Source organism: Schistocerca serialis, chromosome 4 (assembly GCF_023864345.2).
Source record: "Schistocerca serialis cubense isolate TAMUIC-IGC-003099 chromosome 4, iqSchSeri2.2, whole genome shotgun sequence".
Classification (NCBI taxonomy): domain Eukaryota; kingdom Metazoa; phylum Arthropoda; class Insecta; order Orthoptera; family Acrididae; genus Schistocerca; species Schistocerca serialis.
In genome coordinates this window covers 594,447,766-594,474,250 of record NC_064641.1, presented here as the reverse complement: position 1 = coordinate 594,474,250, position 26,485 = coordinate 594,447,766, and the positions used below count along the sequence as shown (strand labels likewise).

Below are 26,485 nucleotides of genomic sequence, written 5' to 3'. Positions count from 1 at the left end.
ACAGTTCGTGGCGTTGAGCGAGGTTTTGCTACTTTGGAAAATACAGTAGTAAATTCAAACTCGAATCAGTTCCCGCCACGTGTGTATCCTTCCGCGCCGGCTAGTCAACAGGTGTTCAATGCTCGCCAAACAGCAAATATCACACCGAGTGTGCATCCTAGTGGACGTGTGTGGGATCCTTGTGTTGCTTCTAATCAGGTCAACAATTCTTTGCTGGATAGTAATTACTCTGACATCTACAACCAGCCCCACCACTCACGGTCGAGTGAATACTGTGTGCATAACGGACATTCACCGGCGTACTTAAGCACTTGTGGCTTCTCTCCGAGCTACCACGTCAATGAGAATGCACATTTTGACTACGATCCTCACACCGTTCGAGCGTCCGTCGCTTCTCAGCCGCCCCCCCCGGCGTCAAGTGAATTTCGCGATTCCCGCATTACGGGACGCCAATAATCCGGACTCGCAATCTTCTGCATGCTCTACTTCTGTCCGAAGTAATAGGCGCACCTCCGCAGTGACTGCAGTACCGAATCTGCTGAAATTACCAGACTTCAAACCCGCTCACCCGGAGTTCTGGTTTAACCTGGTTGAGCAAACATTCAATGTCTGTGCTTTGGACGACGACACACGCTTCGCCTGCCTCATGAACCATCTTCACGACCGCGTCGATTTAATTTATGATCTGGTCAAAGCACCCCCCTAGCAGGGAAGTATGCTGTGGCGAAACAAACGATACTGGAGTGCGTCTCTAAAACCAGGAGAGAAAATGTGCGACAGCTCATCTACGAAGAGAGTCTCGGCGACAGGTCTCTGTCCCAGCTGTGGCACTGCACCCGTCTTCTCGTCGATGAGCAAGTTATGCCTGATGACACGCTCGCAGAAATCTGGACTGAAAAGCTGCCTTTGCCTGTCCAGACTGCAATCTCTGCGTATGAAGATAGGCCAGTAAATGAACGTTTACACGCTGCCGACAGAGCATACTCCGCCAGGCAACGTGAGCTCTGTGCACTGCATTCTGGACGTGACTGCACTAAGACGCTTTCTGACACCACGCCCTTGTCTGGTGCTGCTGATAACAAGTTTTTTAAACTAGCCGCCCTGCCTGCACCTTCAACTCCTCGCAACGGCAGTGCATCGGCCTCTGTGAAAGACTCTGGGGCACATACTCCGTCACCTAGCAACTACCCACAAGGGCACAGGCCTGCCCAACCTTACTGTTTCTTCCACGCGAGATTCGGGGAGCAAGCTCGCAAATGCCATTCACCGTGTTCTTACCCAAACTCCAACCGCAGGTAGGCTACGGTGCCACCTCCTGCGATGTAAACAACGGGCACCATCCCACGTTGCACTCCGTTTCGGACAATAACAGTAAGTGTGGTTGAGTCTATGTTCGTGATTTACGATCAGGTGTATGTTTTCTGGTAGACACTGGCGCAGACGTCTCTTTGCTGCTGGTTCGCCTAGCAACCAATAAAGTGCAACCACACAAAACAATACTTCGTGCAGTAAACTTGTCTACCCTACAGTGTTCGAGTTCCACTTTGTATACAGTGAAACTTTCGCCCGAGTGCAAGCTGGAGTGGACGTTTCTAGCGTCAACAATTGAAGAACCTATTCTCGGAATTGATTTCCTCAAGCACTATCAGTTGTCACTAGATTTTGTGCAAAATACTGTGTTTTACCCCTCCCTTAACAAACATATTCCTTTCGCTTCGCCGAGTGACAGTTCGGCTAACACCAAACATGTGTGCTGTGCTAAGAAGTGTGTAAACCTATCCTTGGAGCTGCAATCTTGGACAAACAAGTGGCTAGTGGAGTGCGCCAAGTCTTCTAAGTTGCGGATGGAACGTATGGAAATGCTGCTGCATCTCCGCGACATACACCACGAGTTGGCCTCCACACAACAATGCCTCGCGCCACTACAAGCAGACGACTTGTTGGCTACAGACAAGGTCAGTCCGTGCCGATCTGGTGTTCCCGTGCCCGCGCACGTTAACGACAATGTTGTGAGCTCTGTAAACTGTGTCAGCACCCCCTTTTGTAATGATAGGGTATGCCCGAGTGCTCATGCTCCTTGCGTTCCGAATGGAAAATTAACTTGCCAAGCTTGTGGCAATGAACTACGGCCATCTGCTGTCCGGCCACGCCCACTCGTGCCTACAGCGCTCGTAGCGGCACGGCCCGCTACCAAGAACCAGTGTACCAACCTCACCCATGTTAACACGTGTGCAGCCTTTATGCAGCCTACGAGCGGGTGGCACACCTGTACTTCTGTGCCCTCAGTGCCACAGCTTGGCCCGTCCGCCACTGCCTGCTCCGCTTCACGGACATCTGACTATCGTGCCGCGCCATGTATTGCAGTAGTCACTAACGGCACAGTTCATCGGTTACGTCTAACCGATGGGCCACCCATATTGCAACGTCCACGCCGCCTCAAGCCGGAATTTATGAAAATTGCAAAAGAACAATTGGACGATCTGTTACAAAAGGGAATAATTGAACCTTCTTCCGGTTGCTGAGCTAGTCCTATCCTGTTTGACCAAAAGAAAGACGGTACTTGGCGTATGGCCGGAGACTATAGGCGTTTAAATGCCCGCACAATCATTGATAAATATCCGGTCCCACACATCGCAGACTTCAATCATGCGCTCGCAGGTGCAAAGTACTTCTCTGTTTTGGACTGTAAGCACGCATTTCATCAGATTCCTATGGCTCCGGAGGACATTGAAAAGACTGCCATAACCACTCCCTTCGGGCTGTTCCAATACAAATTCATGCCGTTTGGGTTGAAAAATGCACCCCAAACGTGGCAGCGTTTCATTAATCAAACTTTATCCCATCTAGACTTTTGTTTCGTATATATGGACGACATATTGGTTTTTGCTTCTACTTTAGAACAGAGTGAGGAGCGTGTTCAAGTCATGACAGATATTTTAGCAGCCGCTGGTATTGAACTGAACAATAAAAAGACTCAATTGCACCAGTCATCTGTCACATTCCTAAGTTATGTTGTGTCATCGGACGGTCTGACACCACCGCAGGACAAGATCAAGCCTGTTCTCGAGATGCTACGCCCTCAGACCTACAGGGAATTACACAGGTTCATCGGAACAGTTAATTATTACCGGAAACATTTGCCAGCTGCTTCTGTGGTGCAGGCTCCTCTCACAGATGCTCTCGCTGGCCCACAAACGTCTGGCACCCGCCAGGTACCATGGACACCAGACATGGACAAGGCATTTAATGAACTCAAATAGCTGTTGGCCTCCGCTGTCACTATTGCTCACCCACGGGCGGATGCCACAATGTTTATCACTACTGACGCTAGTGACAATGCTATTGGCGCAGTACTGAGTCAGACATACAACGATGTTACGACCCCCCTGCAGTTTTTCTCAAAAAAGCTAAACAACGCGCAGAAGAAATACTCAGCATTCGACAGAGAACTACTTACAGTTTACGAGGCCATAAGACACTTCAGAACTGATGGTGAGGGACGAGATTTCTATGTGCTCACTGATCACAAGCCGTTGGTTCCTGCCATAAAAAATCCTGTGGCTGATCCGCCCCCACGACGCTTTCGTCACATCGATTACATCTTGCAATTTACAAATGACATTCGCTACATCCGAGGAGCGGACAATGTGGTCGCTGATTTTCTCTCGCGTGTTGGTGTTGTCACAACCTTAATTGACTTAACGGACCTACCTCGGTTGCAATCGGCACACCCCGATACCATACAGTTAATTTCAGACCACAGCTCCTCTCTCCAACCGGTACGCTCTACTTTCCCTGGCATATCTGACTTAGTGTGGTGTGATGAATCGACTGGTACGTTGCGGCCATTCATTCCTAAGCCCCTTCAAGACCAGGTCTTTGACAAACTACACACATTAGCACAGCCCGGTGTCAAAGCCTCCACCTGTCTGGTAGCTGAACAGTTTGTCTGGAGAAACATGCACCGTGACTGTCAGTCTTGGGCAAGGGCATGCATAGTGTGTCAACAGAACAAAGTTTCCAGGCACACTTCTCCACCCCTTGGCTGTTTTGCCCAACCTCCAGGCCGGTTTCACCATGTTCATGTTGACCTCGTAGGCCCTTTGCCCCCCTCCGAGAGTTTCCGTTACTTGTTTACAGCTATTGACAGGATGACTCGGTGGGCTGAGGCTGTGCCTATTCCGAACATTACCTCTGAGACAGTAAGTCGAGCATTCTTAGATTCGTGGATCTCTAGATTTGGCTCACCTGTTTACCTCACCACTCACCAGGGGCGACAATTCGATTCTTCAGTTTTCTCTGACTTATGTAAAATGTGTGGTATTGTCAAAATTCATACTTCTGCATACCACCCCCAAAGCAATGGGCTTGTCGAGCGATGGCATCGCACCCTGAAGTCTGCCCTGCGTTGCCATGACTCACTATGGACAGAGGCACTGCCCTTCGTGCTTCTTGGCCTTCGTGCGACTTTCAAGGAAGACCTCAAGGGGTCTGTAGCCGAGTTTGTATATGGCCAACCTCTGGTTTTGCCTGGAGAATTAGTCACTCCGACCCCACTTCCACGGCCCTCTGAACTCCCTTCACTTCTCGAGCGGGTGTGCTTGCACTGCAGCAAAATTCAGCCGCCACCTCCGGCTGCTCATACACCTCCGCGCGTGTACGTACTGCGCACGCTAGACTCTTGTGAGTACGTGTTTCTCAGAGACGACTCAGTCAAAGCCCCGCTTCAGTCGCCCTACACAGGTCCTTACAAGGTCGTCAAACGCTCTGAGAATAACATGGATCTCCTCATAAAAGACTCTGTAACCATGGTCTCACTCAACCGAGTGAAACCAGCTTTCATTGAGCCTCAGGTGAACCTCCCTGATTCTGCCCCTATTTCTCCCACTCCTGCTTCGAGCGGCCATCCATCTTCCCACACCATGCATTTGGGTATTGATTTTCCACAGCGTGTTTCTCTGCCGAGCACTGCTCCTTCTCCGCGTTCATCTAATTCGAGTGGCCAATCTTTTCGGGGCTTCACTCCTCACAGCCCTCGCAGTCGAACTGCCAACCACTCGGATTCTACCATTGTGTTACCATCTTCGTGTGACAGCTCTTTGTCACGCCGTTCAACCCATGCTGGCTCCTCGTTGCCTTCGGTCACGCTCCCTCCTCTGGTCAGCTGATCGCCTGAGGTTGTCTCCTGCACAGTCTAGTGCACCTGCCACCCCCTCCTTAGCAGATGCTTCCCCCTGCCATGGCTTTCCCACACCTCCCTGCCTCCCTACCATTGCTCGTACAGGTGCCATCCAAGAATTCACAACACATGTGCACGCTGATGACATGCATAAATTATCTGTTGTCGTAGATGGCGATACAGTGTGTGTGGTACTCGCATGTGACAATATTGAGGGAGGAAGTGCAGAATCTCCTGTGGTGCGCCGCTTTAAGTTGAGCAGAAGTGCTACGTGTGGCAATTTGCGTGCCTTTGTTAGGCCTTCTGGCAAGGTGATTCTCCGCCTGCCGGCTGACGAAGTGCTACACCTTCACTCCAGGACGGGACGTCGTCTTCAGCCGCCGGCGTTGCTTGCTGACTTCACCATCGACGTACTGGGCTTCACCCCCCGGTCTCCTACCAGTCGACCGCTTCCGCCTGACGCTGAAGAACTGTGCGTTACCTTCCTAACTTCTCACCCCCCCCCATTCACAGGAACGTACTCCATACTGCGCGGGGGGAGGGGGGCGGGGGGCTATGTGGCGTACTATGTGGCGTAGAGCGCCATAAAAATCTATATTTGTTCTGTGCGTAAGTGTGCTATCTTTGAGGAGAGGGCTTTGGAGAGCATGTTGGACGCTAACGGCAGTTAGCCGCCGGACTTGTATCTGTGTAGATGCTAAGTGTGAATAAATCTGTATATGAGAGAATTCTAGTTGTTTACCTACAACTATACCATATTCCCTCACTATGAAGCACCACTGGTACAACTTGTTCTACAATTTTTGTTTATTTACTGTTCATGTTTTGCACTGGTGGTAGTAATGATTCATGTTCATTATTTCATCATGCCAAAACAAAAGTGTAATTTTGACAGCAATACAATAGTGAGTTTATTTTTGCACTGACAGTGGAGAAAGTGTAGAATATACATTGTGCAAATCATGCTTTGCTATTGGACGTGGTGGAAAGTCTGACATTGAGAATCATGTTAAGATTGATAAGACTGAGAAACATCGCATGAGAGTTCAAACAAAAGTGCATATCTTAACAAAATACATAAAAGTGACAGATCAGCAGAATAATAGTAAAAAGTCATTTTCAATCATCTGAGTATGTAATGCAAAGCTAAAGTTCTAGACAATAATACAGTGCCTGTGTTGTTCAGAAGTATGGTGCAATTTTCCTTTGGACATGCATGCATGTCCAAATGAACAGGTACTGTGGTGACTACAGCCATTATAAAATATACAAAATGTATTTGCAGCTGTGAATATGGACAACCATCAGCTGTATAATGGAATGACTATAATGAAAATTCATGCCACACTGGGACTCTAATCTGGATTTCTTGCTTATCATGAGCAGTCACCTTACCCTTAGGCTACCTGAGCACGACTCATGGCTAGATCCAACTCCCATATGCTGCCAACCATGTGTTTGCAACCTGCACTCATACATTAAAAATGCCTCCCTGTACAGAAATACACATAAAGGATGCATGACTGCAGGGTGTAGACACATACTTGATGACGTGGAAGTTTGGGTGAGGCTGTGAGCTGTGCATGGATAGATTAATGGTAAGGTGATTGCTTGCAATAAATGGCAAATCCGTGTCTGAGTCGTGTCTGGCACAAATTTTTATGGTCTTAATTCCATTATATGAGGGGATACCAAAAAGAAACTGGAATAACATGGCCCTGGGCGGAGCTTTTGTAGCACGCATTTCTGCTGTTAGGTGTGCATAGTGCATCTCATTGCCAGTTCAGTGCCACCTGTGTTGTCGACCTGACTTGTTTCATTCATCTGCAGTGATTGATTCTGCTAGCACTGTTTTATTCTTTTTTTTTTATGATGGCGAGTTTAAGTGAATAATGTGCAGCTGTGAAGTTTTGTTTTTTACTCAGTAATGACACATTGATTGATGACAAACCTCATTCCTGATGTCCATCAACTGCCCGAATTGATGGAAATATTGAAAAAATTTGAGAGGTTGTGCTCACAGATCATTGACAGACAACTGATCAACTGTACAGAGTTTCGAAGCTTGGTTCAGCAAATTTCAACAGAAGATTTGGGAACAAAAAGGGTTACTACCAAGTTTGTTCCTCAGGTTCTGATCAACAATCAAAAGGAATGCCGAGTTGAAACATGTTGTGCTTTGTAACAACAGCTTGAAACTGATCCAGATTTTCTGTCAAAAGTCATTACTGGTGATGAGTCATGATACTATGGTTATGACTGAGAAACAAAGCAAAAATCAAGCCAATGGAGACATCATCGTCACCCTGTCCAAAAAATGTCGTCAAATCAATTATCGAAACAATGCTGATTTGCTTTTTTGAGCCAAGGGAATAGTTCATTCAGAGTTTGTTCCACCAGATTGGACTGTCAATCAATCTCTAATTTGGAAGTTTTAAGAAGATTGTGGAACAGTGTTCAACAAAAAAGACCTGATTTGTGGCAGACAGGAGACTGGTTCTCAGACCACAACAACACACCTGCACATACAGCCATCTCTGTTAGACAGTTTTCTGCTAAAAATGGCATGGTTTCATTGCCCCATGCACTGTGCTCGCTTGACCTGACTCCTTGCGACTTTTTCTTATTTTCACACACAAAAAGGGTCTTCAAAGGACACTAATTTGACAACATTGAAAAGTCAAGAAAAAAATGAGGGAGGAGCTGTCAGCCATTTTTAAAGATGACTACAAAAAATGCTTTGAACAGTGGAAGCACTAGTGGGACAAATGAATCAGTTGTAATTTTGAAGATTGAAGTATATTGAGTTTCCCTGCTTCTTGGGCTTTGGGATAGTAGAGATTCTGAGTTCTGAGGCGAGCTGTAAGAAGTGGGACTGGTCAAAGAGAAATAAACTCTGCGTGGGAAAAAATATTGTCAAGTTTTGTAAACAATTTGACAATATATAACTTTAATTTTTTTTTTTTTTTGGGGGGGGGGGGGGGGGGGGGGGCGCAGCTACAGTGGTCGGTGGTCATTAGCGCCCAGACTAAATTATGAATGCACTGTGAGGCATAATGTTAAAACAGCAGCTAAAATGGACAACACTATAAAAGGCACATTAACAGGCAAGGGATTAAAAGGAAACAGCATAATCAAATGTCCATACACAGGTTTGTCAAGGGGATAAAACGAAGAACGCGAGCAGCTGCTCCTGGGTCATCTGCAAAAATTTCATCCAGAGTACATGGCAGGCCAAGATCAGTGCACAGTGCATTAAAATTCAGACAGTACGTTAGAATGTGGCGTACCGTCAGCACTTGCCCACATGGGCAGAACGGCACCAGCTCAGCCGTCAGCAGATGGCAGTGGCTGAACCGGCAGTGTCCAATCCGTAACCGGGCCAAAATGACCTCCTCCTGCCGAGAAGGGCATGGAGAGGTCGTCCAAGCCGTGGGGAGAGGTTTCAAGGCCTGAAGCTTGTTTTCAGTAAGTGTAGACCAATCGGCATGCCACAGCAATAAAATGCACTCACAAATGACCCTGCTAAAATCAGATGTAGGCACACAACATGAAGCTGTCTGAGGCTGGAGGATCACAGCTTTGGCCGCAGCATCTGCAGCTTTGTTCCCAGGGATACCGACATGGCCAGGAACCCACATAAAGGTAACCAGAGAACCGTCGTCTGCCAGCTGCTGAAGAGAGCGTTGGATCCGGTGCACAAAAGGGTGAACTGGATACGGATCAGTGAGGCTCTGGATGGCGCTCAGGGGATCAGAGCAGATGACATAAGCAGAATGTCGGTGGCGGCAGATGTAAAGAACAGCCTGATAGAAGGCAAATAGCTCAGCTGTGAAGACCGAACAATGGCCATGGAGCCGGTATTTGAAACTATGTGCCCCAACAATAAAAGAACACCCGACACCGTCATTGGTCTTAGAGCCATCTGTATAAATGAAAATTGTATTAATGAACTTCGAACGAAGTTTGACAAACCGCGAGTGGTATACCGAGGCTGGGGTAACCTCCTTTGGGAGCGAGCTGAGGTCAAGGTGAACGTGAACCTGAGCCTGAAGCCAAGGTGGTGTTTGGCTCTCACCCACTCTAAAGGTTGCAGGGAGTGAAAAATCAAGGTGCTGAAGGAGGCGACGAAAGCGAACTCCAGGGGTTAGCAGGGCAGGTACATACAACCCGTATTGACGATCGAGACAGTCATCAAAAAGGAACGATAAGATGGGTGGTCAGGCATTGATAATAGCTGACAGGCATACTGACAAAGCAGTATATCGCGCCGGTAGGTTAGTGGCAATTCACCGGCTTCAGCATGAAGACTCTCGATGGGATTAGTATAGAACGCTCCGATTGCAAGATGTAACCCCCGATGCTGTATAGAGTTGAGGCAGCGTAAGATGGATGGCCGTGCAGAGGAGTATACAAAGCTCCCATAGTCCAGCTTTGAGCGGACGATCAACCGATATAGGTGAAGTAGGATGGTTCGATCCACTCCCCACGACGTACCACTGAGAACACGGAGGACATTTAGGGAACGGGTACAACGGGCAGCTAAATATGACGCATGTGGATACCAGCTAAGTTTCCTGTCAAATGTAAGACCTAAAAATTTTGTTGTCTCCACAAATGGGAGAGCAACGGGACCAAGATGTAAGGACGGCGGGAGAAACTCTTTGTAGTGCCAGAAGTTAATACATACCGTCTTCTTGGCAGAAAAATTGAGGCCATTGGCGACACTCCAGGAGTAAAGATGGTCAAGACGACACTGAAGACAGGGCTCCAGGAAACATGTACACTGCACGCTGCAGTAGATGGTAAAATCGTCCACGAAAATAGAGCCTGATACATCAGCTGGGAGGCAATCCATTATTGGATTGATCACTATGGCGAAGAGAGCGACGCTGAAAACTGAGCCCTGTGGCACCCCATTCTCCTGGTGAAAGGTGTCGGACAGGACAGAACCCACATGTACCCTGAACTGTCGATCCATTAAAAATGCACGAATAATAAAAGGGAGGTGACCGCAAAGGCCCCATGTATGCACGGTGCGGAGAATGCCCGCCCTCCAACAGGTGTCGTACGCCTTCTCCAAATCAAAGAGCACAGCCACTGTCTGGTGCTTCTGCAAGAAGTTATTCACAATGAAAGTTGACAAGGTAACCAGGTGGTCAGCAGCAGAGCAGCGTCTATGAAATCCACATTGTACATTGGTAAGTAGGTGTCGAGATTCGAACAGCCAAACCAAACGAGAGTTAACCATTCGTTCCATCACCTTACAGACACATCTGGTAAGGGAAATGGGTTGATAACTGGAAGGCAAGTGCTTGTCCTTCCCTGACTTAGGAATCGGGACAACAATAGATTCACGCCAGCATGTGGGAACATGACCCTCAATCCAGATGCGATTATAAGTACGAAGAAGAAAACCTTTACCTGCAGGAGAAAGGTTCTTCAGCATCTGAATATGAATAGAATCAGGCCCTGGAGTGGAGGACTGTGACCGGGCAAGTGCACTTTCGAGTTCCCACATGGTGAATGGGGCATTACAACTTTCATGATTCGAGGAGCGGAAGTTAGGTGGCCTTGCCTCTACTGCCTGTTTTTGGGGGAGGAAGGCAGGGTGGTAATGAGCGGAGCTCGAAGCCTCTGCGAAAAATCGGCCAAAGGCATTGGAGACATCCTCAGGGTCCACAAAGACGTCATTCGTGACCGTCAAGCCATAAACTGGTGAGTGGACCTTAGTGCCAGATAGCCGCTGCAGGCTACCCCAGACAACAGAAGAAGGAGTAAAACTGTTGAAGGAGCTTGTGAAAGCAGCCCAGCTGGCATTCTTGCTTTTTTTAATAACACGACGACACTGTGTACGTAATCGTTTATAATTAGCACAATTCGCCATCGTAGGGTGGCATTTAAAGGTGCGTAAAGCACGTCGAAAAGCACATAAAGCATCTCTACATGCTGCGGTCCACCATGGGACCGGTACGTGACATGGAGAAGAAGTAGTATGAGGGATGGAATATTCAGCAGCAGTGAGAATGACTTCCGTGAGGTGTGCGACCTGACTATCACAGCTTGCAAAGTTTTGATTCTGAAATGTCGACCTGGAAGAGAAGAGCCCACAGTCTGCTTAGGAGATGTTCCAACTAGTTGAGCATGGAGATGGGGTATGATGCAGGAGATGGATAACACAAGGGAAGTGGTCACTCGAATATGTATCACAAAGAGCGTACCACTCAAACCGGCGTGCAACTTGGGTAGTACATATAGAGAGGTCTAAATGGGAATAGGTGCGAGTTGTGTCCGAAAAGAAAGTAGGGGCGCCAGTATTGAGGCAGACAAGATTGAGTTGGTTGAAAATGCCTGCTAATAGGGAGCCTCTCAGGCAGGATGCTGGAGAGCCCCAAAGGGGATGGTGGGCATTGAAGTCTCCAGTCAACAAAAATGGTGCAGGTAGCTGAGCAATAATTTGCATCATGTCTGCCCTAGTAACGGCAGACAACGATGGAGTGCAAACGGTACAAATGGAAAATGTGAAAGTGGGGAGAGTAATTCGGACGGCAACTGCCTGCAGGTCGGTGTACAATGTGATGGGATCGTAGTAGATATCATTCTGGACCAGCAACATAACCCCTCCATGAGCCAGAATACCTGCCACAGGGGGTAGGTCAAAACGCACAGAGGCATAGTGTGCCAAGTATAAGGGGTCCGTAGGCCCTTACTATAAGTTTTGCGACAGCACAGGTCGACAGGACAAACAATCGATAGTGTGCGTCGGGTGGCGAGAGCGAGAGCGAGTGTTGAGACAGTAGTGTGTGGTACGCGCTGCGGGCCGAGCCGGGTGGAGGTCTGTTGCTGGAATGCAAGACCGTACCGACAAAGGGAGTGGCCATCGCCGTGGTTTAACCCCTTTGTGTTAGGAATATTCGGGAAAGTGAAAAGTATAATTAATAGAGTGATTCAGTGATATTTCAGTGCCGATATTTGTATTTTCGCGTCTACCGCGCCGGCGTTATTTGGATTGCAGTGTTGGATTGCAGTGTTGGTTTACAGTGATTAAAATTTGCGTGTGACGATAATGAACAACGAAGAGGCCTGTGCTGAGATTAGCCGTTATTAATGCTGTACAACAAAGGCAGTGGCTGTCTCCTTCCTTTTGGTGTTTTTGTGATGAATATAGTTCGTTGATTAATGAAGCTGTGATGTTGTTCTTCTTGGCACCAGACATTCATTATTACGGCATTCGAGAAGGACAAAATGGAATGTAACAACTCCGTAGCAGCCCGATCCGATTGCCAGCCCCATTAGGTACACGGTCACATTAATTAATACCTATTTGGGCTGCTATCAGATCCCGATTGAGCGGGATAAGTCAGAAGATTAAACCGGAGTGTTACACCCTTGGCTTACCGTGAAAGGACAAGTGCAATTTTCGGACGAATCACAAAGAACAATAGGTAATATTATCTTATTTAACGTGAGAAAATATTTTCCAATGTTGAATCGGGACAGAGCATAAACTTTAAAATCGCGACAAGAAACAGTGCATTTTTTGAACAATACGAAGTAATAGCATCTTTCGATTGTGACTAAACTTTTTTTTCTTGCCATATTAGATGAAAATAATAGTGTCAACAAACTGTGTTATAATGTGCAAATGCGTAAATCCGCGCGAAAAACTGTGAAAAGTGAACACCAAAGAAAGACACGTGTGAACATTAAAATAGCAAAACGAGCCAAGAATTCGTCACGAAAGATTTAAAGAAGTGTTTAATAGTAATATTGTGGCTGAAATTGCTTTTTAAATAGTGAAAATTCGGATAGCTTCATGTGGACCCATAAACTGTTATGCGGACGACAATGTATTGTGGCGACGCAATTATTGAGTGATGTCACGCAGACACGTGTAGCAGTTGCGCCTAAGAGCTTCGATCTGCGAGGTGATTTCACACGCCCGCCACAGCAAGCCGCGCGACTTCGAGACACCGAGCGCCGTCCCGACATCTAGCAGCTGAACTACAAACTACGCCTGCCTGCAGCGCCACGGAGCGGCCGGCTGAGAACTACGACGTCCCACCACAGCGAGACCTCACGCGGTTCCGGCGGCAGTACAGCGCCACGCCCACTTCAAACGTCAAAACATCGCGACTCGTGGTAACGTCGGTTGGTGAGTGGAGACGACTGGTTGACATAACATTAAATTGCAATGTGCAGTTTTCGCGGTAAATGAACGTTTGTAAACTGAATTGCGTGTTAGGAAAAGTGCCCAATTGCAGTAATTTCCGAAAAGTTTGCGAAAAATACTCTGAAATTGAGCATACTTATTTATGCATACTGCGCGGTCTAAATGATAATTATACAGATATGCTTATTGTTTTTGGGGGATTTTATATGTATAAATTTTATGAATGGTATGATTTATCTTATTTAAAACATTTTACATAAGCTGTGTATGTGAAAATTGATATTTGAAGTGATTAGGTTTTGAGAGTCGTTATGTTCGATGCTCTTGCATATGGTATCAATTTAGGGATTAATTGAAGAATACTTCAGGTACTGTTTGTTTAGTTTCATGATAATTAAGAGTGTTTTGGGTTGCTAGAAGTTATTTTATATCCCTTGCCTGTGCATTAAAAATAAACAAACATGTCTACTGAAGATAAGCAGGTTTGTGAGGCAGTAGTTGAAAGGAAAGGGATAGGACAGGAAGACAGAGAAGATTCGGGAATCAGTGATTATGGAGGGTCATTAGATAGCCCATTAGCACATTCAAGTAGTTATCCCGAGACACCGGGACAAACGACGAGAAATAAGCCAGTTTCAGAGGATGCCGATAGGTGGTCGATGTTGGTAGACTTGATAAAGGAAGGTTTACAAGAAACAAGAGAATTAATAAAGAGTTTACAAGAAAACAACGCATCATTAGAGAAAAATTTACAAGAAAACAACGCATCACTAAAGGAAGATTTACGAGAAAGGGAAGAAATATTCCACAAATCAGTAGAGAAAAGTTTACAAGAAAACAACGCATCACTAAAGGAAGATTTACAAGAAGCTATAGCACTAGAGATCAAAACATCGCAGATGAAGATGGAATGTAATCTGAAGAAGGAAATGCAGGAGTTACAAGAACGACTGAAGATGGACATCGATGAGAGAGAGAGGAAGCTACAGAAGAGCATAGACCAAGTCCAGGGAGACATGGAGAAGATGGAAGGAAAGTTGACAAAAAAGATAGAAGACGATGTTGAAGAAACTAAAGCCGAACTGGGAGAAAGGATCGCCGAGGTGACGCAGATGCAGAAACAATGCAATGATGCAGTTAAGGGGATAGGAGATAGGCAAAACCAACTGGCTGTCAATCTGAGAAATTCTATAGCCGTGCAACGGGAAGAGGATAACAAGAGGGTTGCAATGGAGGTCAGGCAATTACGACAGGGAGTGCAGCAATTGGAGAGCAAGACAGAAGAAATTGATAAACGAATTAGCAATGCCACTTTAACTGTTGGGGAAGGTAAAGTCGTTACCTTGATGAGCAGTGATAATCGGTACGTCCAAAATAATACAGGGCAGAAATTTAGACCGAAAGGAGGGTTGCACCCAATGATATTTATGAAGTGGTTAAAAGGAGTTTTCCCAGCACATCTTAAAGACTCAGACAAGATTCAATTTGCAATAGATAGAATGGAAGGTGAGGCCTTCACTTGGGGAATCAAGAAGAAGGAAGGGACTAAGGTTCATGCAAAATCACAGAAAATAAACTCTGAAATGCATAAATTTAACCACGTTTATAAGGGACCGTACAGGATTATAAAAGTTGGTCATACTAACACTGTGGAGTTGGAGTATGCACGGACAAAGAGAGTGCATGGTAAGGAACATGTGGAAAACATAAAAAGGTACTACTCACACGAGAACAGGGATAACCCAGGTGAGGAAGAGGTACGAGTTGAAGAAAGTTAGGTGTAGGGAGCTAGCAACTCTTTTGCTGGTATACCAAGTGGCGACTGGTACACTCCCAGCTGGGTGAGACTTTACTTCTAATTTCAAGTGTCACTCCTCTACCATCTTTCTCTATCCTTAGGTTAAGAAAGTTAGTGTGTAGTAGTTAGAATAGGTAGTGGTTGTACAAATGATAGTTAGGAATCTTGTAGCAAATTTATAGTTCAATCATATATGGAGAAGTAGTTAAGGTGTAGGGAGCTAGCAACTCTTTTGCTGGTATACCAAGTGGCGACTGGTACACTCCCAGCTGGGTGAGACTTTATTTCTGATTTCAAGTGTCACTCCTCTATCATCTTTCTCTATCCTTAGGTTAAGAAAGTTAGCGAATAGTAGTTAGGATTGGTAGTGGTCATCCAAGTAATTCAGTCAGGAACCATGTAGTAAATTTGTAGTAGCTGCTGTTGATGTAGAGTGTGAGATGTCAGAGAATCAATGACTTAAAAAAAAAAAAAAAGCTCAGTTTACTGTGAGTAAATAACCAAAATTAATAATGCCAGAAGGAATAAAATGAGAACCATATCAGAAAGCGAATGTTTACATAATATCGTGGTAAGCTAATTGGTTAAACAAGAATTTGGGTAATCTTATAGAGTTGTTTTATGAGGCATGAAAAGGTCAAACTGTTGTAAGAAAATTGAAGTAATGTATCAGCTTGTAAGTAGATGAACATAGAAAGAAACAAATACACAAGGAGATAGTTGTTCGGATAAATGATGTGAAATATGATGAATGGAGAGGCTAAGGAGCCTGAAGTAGTATTTTTATGTGGTTATTGCAGCGAATATGGAGAGTTGATGTAGGTTGAAGATATATATGCAGTTGAAGTTGCTGTTAAGTTGAGGGAGTTATGTGTAATGATGTATATTGAGTATGAGAGGTTTGAAGTGTTGAAGTATATGGAGGATTGATATAGGTTGAAGATATATATGTATTTGCAGTTGAAGTTGGTGTTAAGTTATGTGTAATGAAGAGTATGGAGTATGAGATGTTTGAAATATTGAAGTATGTCATTTAGCACATGAGCAACATCTGTTTGCAAGTTATTTGTAGGTATACATGTTTATCTGAAGTATGCTGATAAAACAAGGTTTAACTAATGAATAATTAGTAATTCATGTATCCAATTAGCTATCAGAGTCAATTATGGTTATACGTAGGTCAAGCTTTAGAAGCAGAATTCTGGCACTGAGTAATGAATGACAAATATCCATATAGTGGATTTGAATTAATGTGAATATAACAGGAAATATTGTACCTCTCATCTAAGCTTTCGTGATAACAATTCACATATGGCAGTAATGTTTGGCAAAATAAAATGATCAGTAGTTTAAAATTTTTCATTGGGTGACCACATTAGTTGTAGTGTTGCAAATAATTGTTTAAGACATGCTTAGCGATACAATGTAGCATTTAAATTTATGGAATCTGTAATGAACAAGTTGTGAATTTCTTCCTTAACTTTTATATGCATTGGGCAAGCGAGTTATAAGTTAGTGTGATAGTAGTATGGACGGCACAAACCCCGCTGAAAGGATGGCATACCAAAGGGGTAGCGGGCATTCAATGTATAAATGTCATATTTTGTCTCAATTTCAATTTGCTTGTGTTAAAGATTTAAATAAGTTGTGATTTTTTCTTCCTTAACTTTTATATGCGTTGTGAAGGGAGCTATAAGTTAGTGTGGTAGTAGTATGGACGGCACGAACCCCCGCTGAAAGGACGGCATACCAAAGGGGTAGTTGGCATTCACCTAGTTTGTTTTCTCGTCTTTGCTGTAGCAATAAGTTGTGAATTACTTCCTTAACTTTTATAAGTGTTGGCCAAGTGAATTATGAATTAGAGTGATAGTAGTATGGACGGCACGAACCCCGCTGAAAGGACGGCATACCAAAGGGGTAGCTGGCATTCAACTAGTTTCTTTTCTTGTGTTTGCTATAGCAATTTATAACAGATATGTAGTTAATGACTCGTACAAACCTTTGAAAGTGAAAAGTTTTTGGAAATTTTTGATACGATTAGTTTATAAAAATATTTACCATGCTATGTTAAGTAAGTAGGATTGATGTTGTGTGTTATTTGGACAATGCCATATTTTTGAAATGTAATAACTTTTTGTAGAACATTATTGTAGAGGCAGCCCACTACCGGAGTCAAAGATTTTCTTGGTGATTGTAATTTCATTACTTATTTGCACTGTGTGTTTTGTTCATATGTAGTGATGTCTAATTCCCTAGCTGATTCTTTTACGCCTGTGACTTCAAAGAAGTTTTCGAGGGCGGGGATGTAAGGGGTCCGTAGACCCTTACTATAAGTTTTGCGACAGCACAGGTCGACAGGACAAACAATCGATAGTGTGCGTCGGGTGGCGAGAGCGAGAGCGAGTGTTGAGACAGTAGTGTGTGGTACGCGCTGCGGGCCGAGCCGGGTGGAGGTCTGTTGCTGGAATGCAAGACCGTACCGACAAAGGGAGTGGCCATCGCCGTGGTTTAACCCCTTTGTGTTAGGAATATTCGGGAAAGTGAAAAGTATAATTAATAGAGTGATTCAGTGATATTTCAGTGCAGATATTTGTATTTTTGCGTCTACCGCGCCGGCATTATTTGGATTGCAGTGTTGGATTGCAGTGTTGGTTTGCAGTGATTAAAATTTGCGTGTGACGATAATGAACAACGAAGAGGCCTGTGCTGAGATTAGCCGTTATTAATTCTGTACGACGAAGGCAGTGGCTGTCTCCTTCCTTTTGGTGTTTTTGTGATGAATATAGTTCGTTGATTAATGAAGCTGTGTTGTTGTTCTTCTTGGCACCAGACATTCATTATTACGGCATTTGAGAAGGACAAAATGGAATGTAACAACTCCGTAGCAGTCCGATCCGATTGCCAGCCCCATTAGGTACACGGTCACATTAATTAATATCTATTTGGGCTGCTATCAGATCCCGATCGAGTGGGATAAGTCAGAAGATTAAACCGGAGTGTTACACAAGTCAATTCGATCGCATGGGCATAGCTTTGTTTGCTGGAGAGCTACTACGAGTGGACAATGCAAGCGTAGCAGCAACTTTAAGCCCTCTTGGTTGGAGTGAATGCCACGAATATTCCAATGAAGAAGTGCCATTGTGAGAAGAAAAAGAAAAAGAAGAAGCAAAAAGGGGTCACTTCGAAGGCCGCTGAGGGCCTGGCTTCGAGCAAGCACTGCTGCCGTTATCAATAGGTGGAGAGTCATCGTCCACTTTTTCAATAGGTTCGTTGGCCACCATGTTTAGATGGCCGGGAGGAGGAGCTTTCTCTGCTGGTGAACAGCCAGATGTTTGGCTACCAGCGGTGTGGCCAGGCGAAATGGATGGCGGCCTGGGGCGGCAACCGCTGGATGGCGCAGGAGAAGAAACGTGCTGTGGCGGAGAAGGAGAACTTTGCTTCCTATGAGCCTTCTTGGAAGGTCGTTTAGTCGAAGTACTGGTCGATCACTGGGAGTTTGGAGTACGTAGGAAGTCTTCACGGGACAGTCCCTTCTTGAAGGCCCGTGCATCTTACTTCTGGGTCTTAGACTTGGCCGAAGCTGATGAAGGTGCTTGTGTCTTAGGGGTGATGGGAGGAAGAGGAGATGTTGACCGGGCGATATTAGCACTGGCCTAACGGACGACCGTAGCGTTAAAGGTCAGATCGCATGTCTGCATCGACACCTCACTGGTATGCCAAGGAGAGGTGAGGACAGTACTGTATTTCCCTGCTGGGAGCAGCGTGGGCTTCCTACTAGCAAATAGCTTGTGAGCAGCTGAGGTGGACACTTTCTCTTTGACATGAATTTCCTGTATACAGCGTTCATCCTTGTAGATGGGACAGTTGCAGGAGGACGCTGCATGGTCACCCTGATAGTTCACGCAACGAGGAGACGGAGGTGGACAGTCACCCTCATGCTCACCCCTGCCACAAGTGACGCATTTAGCCACATTAGAACAAGACTGGCAGGTGTGATTAAAATGTTGACACTAGTAGCAGTGCGTAGGTGTCGGGACATAGGGGCGAACAGAAATAACCTCATAGCCCGATTTGATGCGTGACGGCAGCTGAACACTATCAAAGGTCAAGAAAAGTGTCCAGGTCGGTACAAGTTCACTGTCGACCTTTTTCATGACCCTATGGACAGCCGTCACGCCCTGCTCAGCGAGGAATGACTGAATCTACTCGTCAGTCAATCCGTCAAGTGATCTAGTAGATACCACACCATGTGACAAATTCAAAGTGCTGTGAGCCTCCACTCGGACAGGGAACGTGTACAGGAGTGTGGCCTGTAGGAGTTTTTGTGCCTGAAAGGCGCTCTCAGTTTCCAACAACAAGGTACCGTTACGCATTCTTGTACAAGACTAGACAGGTCCGGCTATGGCATCTACGCCCTTCTGAATAACGAAAGTGTTGACAGATGAAAAATCCATTCTGTCCTCAGATCTGGAAACTATGAGGAACTTTGGGGTAGGCGGTAGTACTTTTGTCACTGGTGGCTGGTCAAGTTTCCGTTTTTGGGCAGAAGTCAAGAGAGAGGAAGAAGAGAAATCCATTGCGGATGAATCCCCCATGATTGCCAGCGTCTCTGATGGTGCGCTCCTTCCTTGTGGGGACCCTCTCAGAGGGCGCTCCCACCTTAGGTCAATGTTTACACCTCAGGTCACACCTCCCAAGAAACGGACGGAGGGACCAATCGGCATGGTCGGAAGGTGTCAGCTCAGGCAATCACCCCTTCCTGGGCCTGGCCTTTACCAGGGAGTACGTGCGTGCCTTACTACTCTACCCAGGGTGGGAAATTAAATTACCCCGTCAATGGCTACGTGTGCGAACACGTGGGTCGGCCTTCAGGCACGAACAGGGAGGAAAGAAGAATAGGAAAAAACAGGGAGAGAGGGACAGAAAGGACAGACCATAGGGTGGACAAGAAGGCAAGGAGAAGAAGGCAAGGAGAAGAAGGCAAGGTAAAAAGTAAGGAAGACAGTGAGAGAGGGAGAAGGACAAAGAAAGGAAACAAACAAAGGAAGGAAGAAACCAGAATAAGCAAGAAACCAAAATGACCATAAATGTAAGTAGTTGAACCGTCCGTATCCGGAAGCACGCGCAAACTACCCCCTTGAAGGGGAGGGACTCCTTTTAGTTGCCTCTTACAACAGGCAGGAGTACCTCGGGCCTATTCTTACCCTGGACCCGCAGGGGGAAGCTCAAAGAGTACATACATATAGGCATATTCCTGTGAGCAAGGGGAATTCTTCCACCAAGATATACTGGATTTTGAACATTGTTCTCAAGAATAGCGTAATGAAAATATAAGGAAGGCTATACCTAGGGCTCAGTCAATGAAACCCAAGAACAAAAACAATGTCATGTAGTCCCCAATAGGTAATTACAGCAGCTTCTCTCTTGCACCTAACAAATCAAAATACTATTCTTAAATGAACTGTCTTTTCCATTAACACCAGTAAGTATATCTGTCTTGTTTGTCTTATTGTTAACTAACTACCAACCAACCACTAGTTGCAAAAATTAAATACGGATGACTGATTTTCTTTTTAAGGGTTCGTGCCTGCCCTGCAGCTACTGTCACTTTTTCTGCCGCATTCGATGTAAAATTCTGTACATAATGTGAGTGCACTGCATTGCAGAGATCTGACTGAATGAATTAGACAAGCTAACTTTTACATCCATTATTTTTGTTTGAGCATCTTACCTCCTGCTCTTCTTTTTCCTGAGACTCTCTTTTGGGAGTAGGAAACACCCTAGGAGTAAAACTAACATGAATTTTCCCAGGTTTTCTTGGTGCTGGCTTTGGTATCTCACTGCGGAAAATTTTCTTCGAGTTAGCTTCTTTATATTCTTTTTCATCAGAAACATTTTTATTGTTAATGCATTTTTTATCTTTGCTTTCACCTTTTACAAAAATCTTTTGTTTAGTAGACTGTTCTTTTACACTGTTCAACTGTTTTTTCTTACTTGCTGAAAAATATAGAGCAGTATTTAAAGTTACTACACAAAACAAACAACGTTGTGTTCTTACTATACTGGAATGATGTGAACCTACATTAGGAGAGTCAACATTTGTTATTCATTGTTAAGTAGTACACAGCATTACATTTAGTTTCAGATCCAAGAGCTAACGAATAAATACAAACAATAAGGCTATAACCTAACAAAAATGTATATTTTCTTTATAAGGAAACAATTATAAATAATGAAGTGTGTATTTTTTATTTAAAACCAGCTTTTACCTGTGACTTCATACATGTGCATCCAGAACCCGCATGGATTTTAAAAAATCCTGAAGCTTATTATCAGTGAGAAAAACATATGTAAAAGACTGAAGGTGAAGCTGTCAAAATGGTGCAATGGTAAAGAATTGATGTATTTGTTAAGTACAGATACAGATATTTGAAGTATGGAATATCAAAAAACCTGAATAGGGGGACAGCCTTGTGTTGTATTTAAAGGAATTACAAAAATTAAAAAGAAATCTTTATATACAACATTTGATGTTTTGCCCATAGGAGCCATTATAAACATGTCATCTGAGCTAGTGAATCACTCACAAGCTACGTAGAGTTGTCTATGTGAGAAACAGTTCATCCTGAGGTTGACGCTGAGAGCTCAGTGCATCTGTCCTTGCAATTTGTTGATGGTCATTGTGAAGCATATGCTCATGGTAAACTGCATGCGTTTGAACTTGAGAGGGAAATTGTTGGGAACGAGGGGTACGCAATGTATGAAACTATTTCATCAGCTTTACAGCCCATAACAATGTCAGCTTCTATAATATTGTTACAAAATGACAGCTTTGGAGGGGCTAAGTTCTGAAGCAGCATAATCGGAAGACCCACTTTCATAACAGTATTATGTGTGGGGAGTCTGGATGTAGCAAGGGAGTTGAGAAACATTACTGGATAATTGATAGGATCAATACACCGCCTCATTCCCATCAATTTTTTCCAAAATGCTCTGGTTTATAGCAGCTACTTGATCACTTGGATGTCAGTGTTGCTTGTTCACAAAACCAAGAATTCTTGTGACTTGTTATTCGGGATACATCTCCACAAACAAAATGAATAAGCTCCTCCACTGAAGGAACAATTAAACAAACACTCTCTGACAGAGGCACTAATCCATTAAGTTTGGGCAATATAAGCTTGTCAATGTTTAATAAAATGTCCAAGAATTCTTGCACATGGGGATTGCCACCTTACTAAGCCATCACCAAAAAGTGTTTCAATAGTGGATGTTCTTCACTTAATAACTCTGTCAATGGCTCTGGTGGGTCTTGTATTCTTTCCAGGCGAACTTTGTCAGATGAACAGCAGATTCCCTTGGGTTCTCCATGCTACCTCAAAACATGGCAATGAGTGTATATTTCATTCATATAGCCAAGCTGAGAAAAACTGATATATGTTTTTACTGGATCATAGTGAAATTCACTTTTCTCCTGTTCTAGCCATGGCAGCTGCTCAGGATTGTACATCATCGACTTGTCATCATCATTGACTGACAGTCTAAGAATGGCATCATTCTTCCTCTAACTGCAAAGGTCTCACTGGATTGTGTTAGTTGCACTTTCTATAAATGACTCCTTTCTTGTTTCAAGTGATGGTAGTGGCTCTGAGTAGCAGACAGACAAAGCTCACGATACTCATATGTCTTCAAAAGCTGAATTTTCATGGAGACTATGCTCAGCAGACAAACAAAACTCCTGCTGCTCATCTGTCTCCAAAAGCCCTCCATTTTTATGGTGATTATGCTCAGTTGCATGTTGTTTTTCTGTCTCCAAAAGCCAGGAACGTTCATGGTGACAATGCTCAGGAGGCAAATGAAGCTTGTGCTGCTCTTTTGTCTGCAAAAGTTGCAAAATATCATGACAGCTCTGGTCAGCTGATAAGAAAAGCTTCTGCTGCTCATCTGTCTCCAACAGCTGCAAAATTTCATGATGGCTATGGTCAGCAGATAAATGTGCTTCTCTTTCCTGGTGCATTTCAAGAGAAAGTGTGATTTCATGACAGGTGCAATCATTGGCCAAATGCAGTTCCCATTCGGAAATGGTCTCTATAGATTGGGAAATCTCATGGTGCCTAAGAGATCGGAGTATTATCAAATCTCACATTCTTCCTGAGTCTCCACAGTTCAGGCTGCAGTGTGGTGAGATTGGACTGCACTCAAATGACATTTACATTCTACATTATTCTCTACAGACTACTACAGGATATATTAGCATTCAAAGATGATTCGAATTCACAAGAAGTCTCTTGAGATTGGGAAGATGCAATTCTAGAATGCTGTGGCGCTACACACTCTTCACATTATCATTCACTTACTGTTCATCTTCTCAGACGTGTTCATTTGGCTAAGAAAAGTTAGATTATTTTCGGGAAGACATTATTACTACTTGACAACTTATCGAAGATAATAGTCATATCAATTGCAGAATGAATTCTAGAATGACAGAAGTTAGATAAATGAAGACACTAATATGAAATCACAACAATTGCATCACTTCACATATATCAATAAGACATGATGAAAACCTCTGAAGAAATGCAAGAAAGTGATTTTTATTGTCAACTTGACAAACTTATCAACAGTAATAGATTTTTAGTGTCAACTTGACAAACTTATCAATGATAATAGTAGCATCAATTCAACAAACTTAACAGTAACAGTTACATTGATTCAAGAATGAATTCAAGAATGTCTATGGATAAAAGGATTAAACTATTAAGATTATAATTCTGATGATAAAATGTTCCCAAATACTACTTTTTACAGATTCCATCATTTCTATCCTGGTTTATTTAGTCTAGATGTATAAAAGTTCTGCTGTCCCAGATTTTTTCCTTCCAATATAATGAAGTAATCCTTACATAGAACTTAGTCAATCAACATAAAAAAATAAAATTATTGTCAATTTTACTCCTTTTCATGGACAACTCCTGCTTGACCAAATATTAGATTAGGGCAAAATTGTTTTCACAAAAAAGCAATTAAAAGTTTCTGTTTCCCTGTGTCTCCTATGGATTCTAATTTCCTCGTACTGACTCAGTTAAGGAAAACACTCTGTATGCATAGATAATACAGCTTCTAGGTGGTATATCAAAATGAAACATATATTAAATTTTAAGTTAGACATCAAACAATACACTGTGAAAACCGAATTCAATTTGGTGCAGTAGTTTTTGCGTGACACACACACAAACATACAGATTGATTGGGGGAGGGGCGGGGGGGGGGGGGGGGGGGGGGGGGTTAGAAGAAGAAGAAGAATAGTTTTGGTTTGGGCTCCTGTTATAAAGATGCCTCATATTAATTTTTCTTAAATATCCTCTATGTACGGGCATCAGCAAGCAACAATTTTAATATATGTATAGATCTGTACTGCAGTTATATCTTTTATGGAAATTAACATTCATCTGTTCACTCATCTTATAACACTGATTCCAACATTAAGTAACTTGTAATGCGATGGAATGAATCAAGCCATACATTAACAGAGACAAACATTATCAGCAGTTGGTTCTGTTCACTTAATTGATGATTAAATATCAGTGTACTGCTATATAGTGTTTATATACTGCTAATTCTATATATATGTATATTTCAGTTTGTGTGATCACACACTGATATATATAATGGAAAGTCTCGGGTGGAATACAAATACTGGAATAAGCAAAGATAACAATACATAATACAATTTAGCAGTCAATAGGCTATAAGCAAGACTGAAAATGTTGTTAAGTTTTCAGAGTATATCCTTTCTTAGAGTTAAATAAAGAAAACACACACACACACAAACACACACACACACACACACACACACACACACACAAACACACACACACAATAGTCTTCAGTGGTTGCTTCTGCCTGTTAATGTATAACTTTACTTATTCCTCATCCCTAAACAATCTTTTCATGATGAGATTTGTGGGATGCAGTGCATGAATGGGTGGGTGAATGAGTCCTAATGCAATGGCAAACAATTCTGCTGTATTGAAGTGCATTTATATCTCATTTAAGTGATATAATTATTCTCTTATGTGGGAACACAATAAACTATGATGATTCCAAAAATATGGCTGGCATATTTTTCTGTCAGACAATCTATACTGTTATGTAATTACAAGTCAAAGTTTAACATTCTTACCAAAAATCTTGAAAAGTTGTGACCGATTTACTTCAGATTGTTGCATGAAACTCTAATAAACATTTGGCAGACATAGGCTATATAAACAAGGATGATGTGACTTACCAAACGAAAGTGCTGGCAGGTCGATAGACACACAAACAAACACAAACATACACACAAAATTCAAGCTTTCGCAACCAACAGTTGCTTCATCAGGAAAGAGGGAAGGAGAGGGAAAGACGAAAGGATGTGGGTTTTAAGGGAGAGGGTAAGGAGTCATTCCAATCCCGGGAGCGGAAAGACTTACCTTGGAGGGAAAAAAGAACAGGTATACACTCGCACACACACACATATCCATCCGCACACACACATACACACAAATAAACACAAATATACACACAAAATTCAAGTCTGTGTATGTGCAGATGGATATGTGTGTGTGTGTGTGCGAGTGTATACCTGTCCTTTTCCCCCCCCCAAGGTAAGTCTTTCCGCTCCCGGGATTGGAATGACTCCTTACCCTCTCCCTTAAAACCCACATCCTTTCATCTTTCCATCTTCTTCCCTCTTTCCTGATGAAGCAACCGTTGGTTGTGAAAGCTTGAATTTTGTGTGTATCGACCTGCCAGCGCTTTTGTTTGGTAAGTCACATCATCCTTGTTTTTAAATATATTTTTCCCATGTGGAATGTTTCCCTCTATTATATACACTCATGGAAATGGAAAAAAGAACACATTGACACCGGTGTGTCAGACCCACCATACTTGCTCCGGACACTGCGAGAGGGCTGTACAAGCAATGATCACACGCACAGCACAGCGGACACACCAGGAACCGCGGTGTTGGCCGTCGAATCGCGCTAGCTGCGCAGCATTTGTGCACCGCCGCCGTCAGTGTCAGCCAGTTTGCCGTGGCATACGGAGCTCCATCGCAATCTTTAACACTGGTAGCATGCCGCGACAGCGTGGACGTGAACCGTATGTGCAGTTGACGGACTTTGAGCGAGGGCGTATAGTGGGCATGCGGGAGGCCGGGTGGACGTACCGCCGAATTGCTCAACACGTGGGGCGTGAGGTCTCCACAGTACATCGATGTTGTCGCCAGTGGCCGGCGGAAGGTGCACGTGCCCGTCGACCTGGGACCGGACCGCAGCGACGCACGGATGCACGC

The 26,485-nt window shown here is 44.0% G+C and overlaps 1 protein-coding gene across 1 annotated transcript in view; it reads right to left on the bottom strand.

The window, feature by feature from the left end:
* The window catches only part of LOC126474626 (dynein axonemal assembly factor 4-like), a 130,214-nt gene that overhangs the window by 45,779 nt on the left and 57,950 nt on the right, over positions 1–26,485 (bottom strand). The window contains exon 4 of the mRNA XM_050102105.1: positions 20,882–21,147. Coding sequence (XP_049958062.1) covers positions 20,882–21,147 — 266 coding nt within the window. The remainder of the gene's footprint in view (positions 1–20,881; positions 21,148–26,485) is intronic.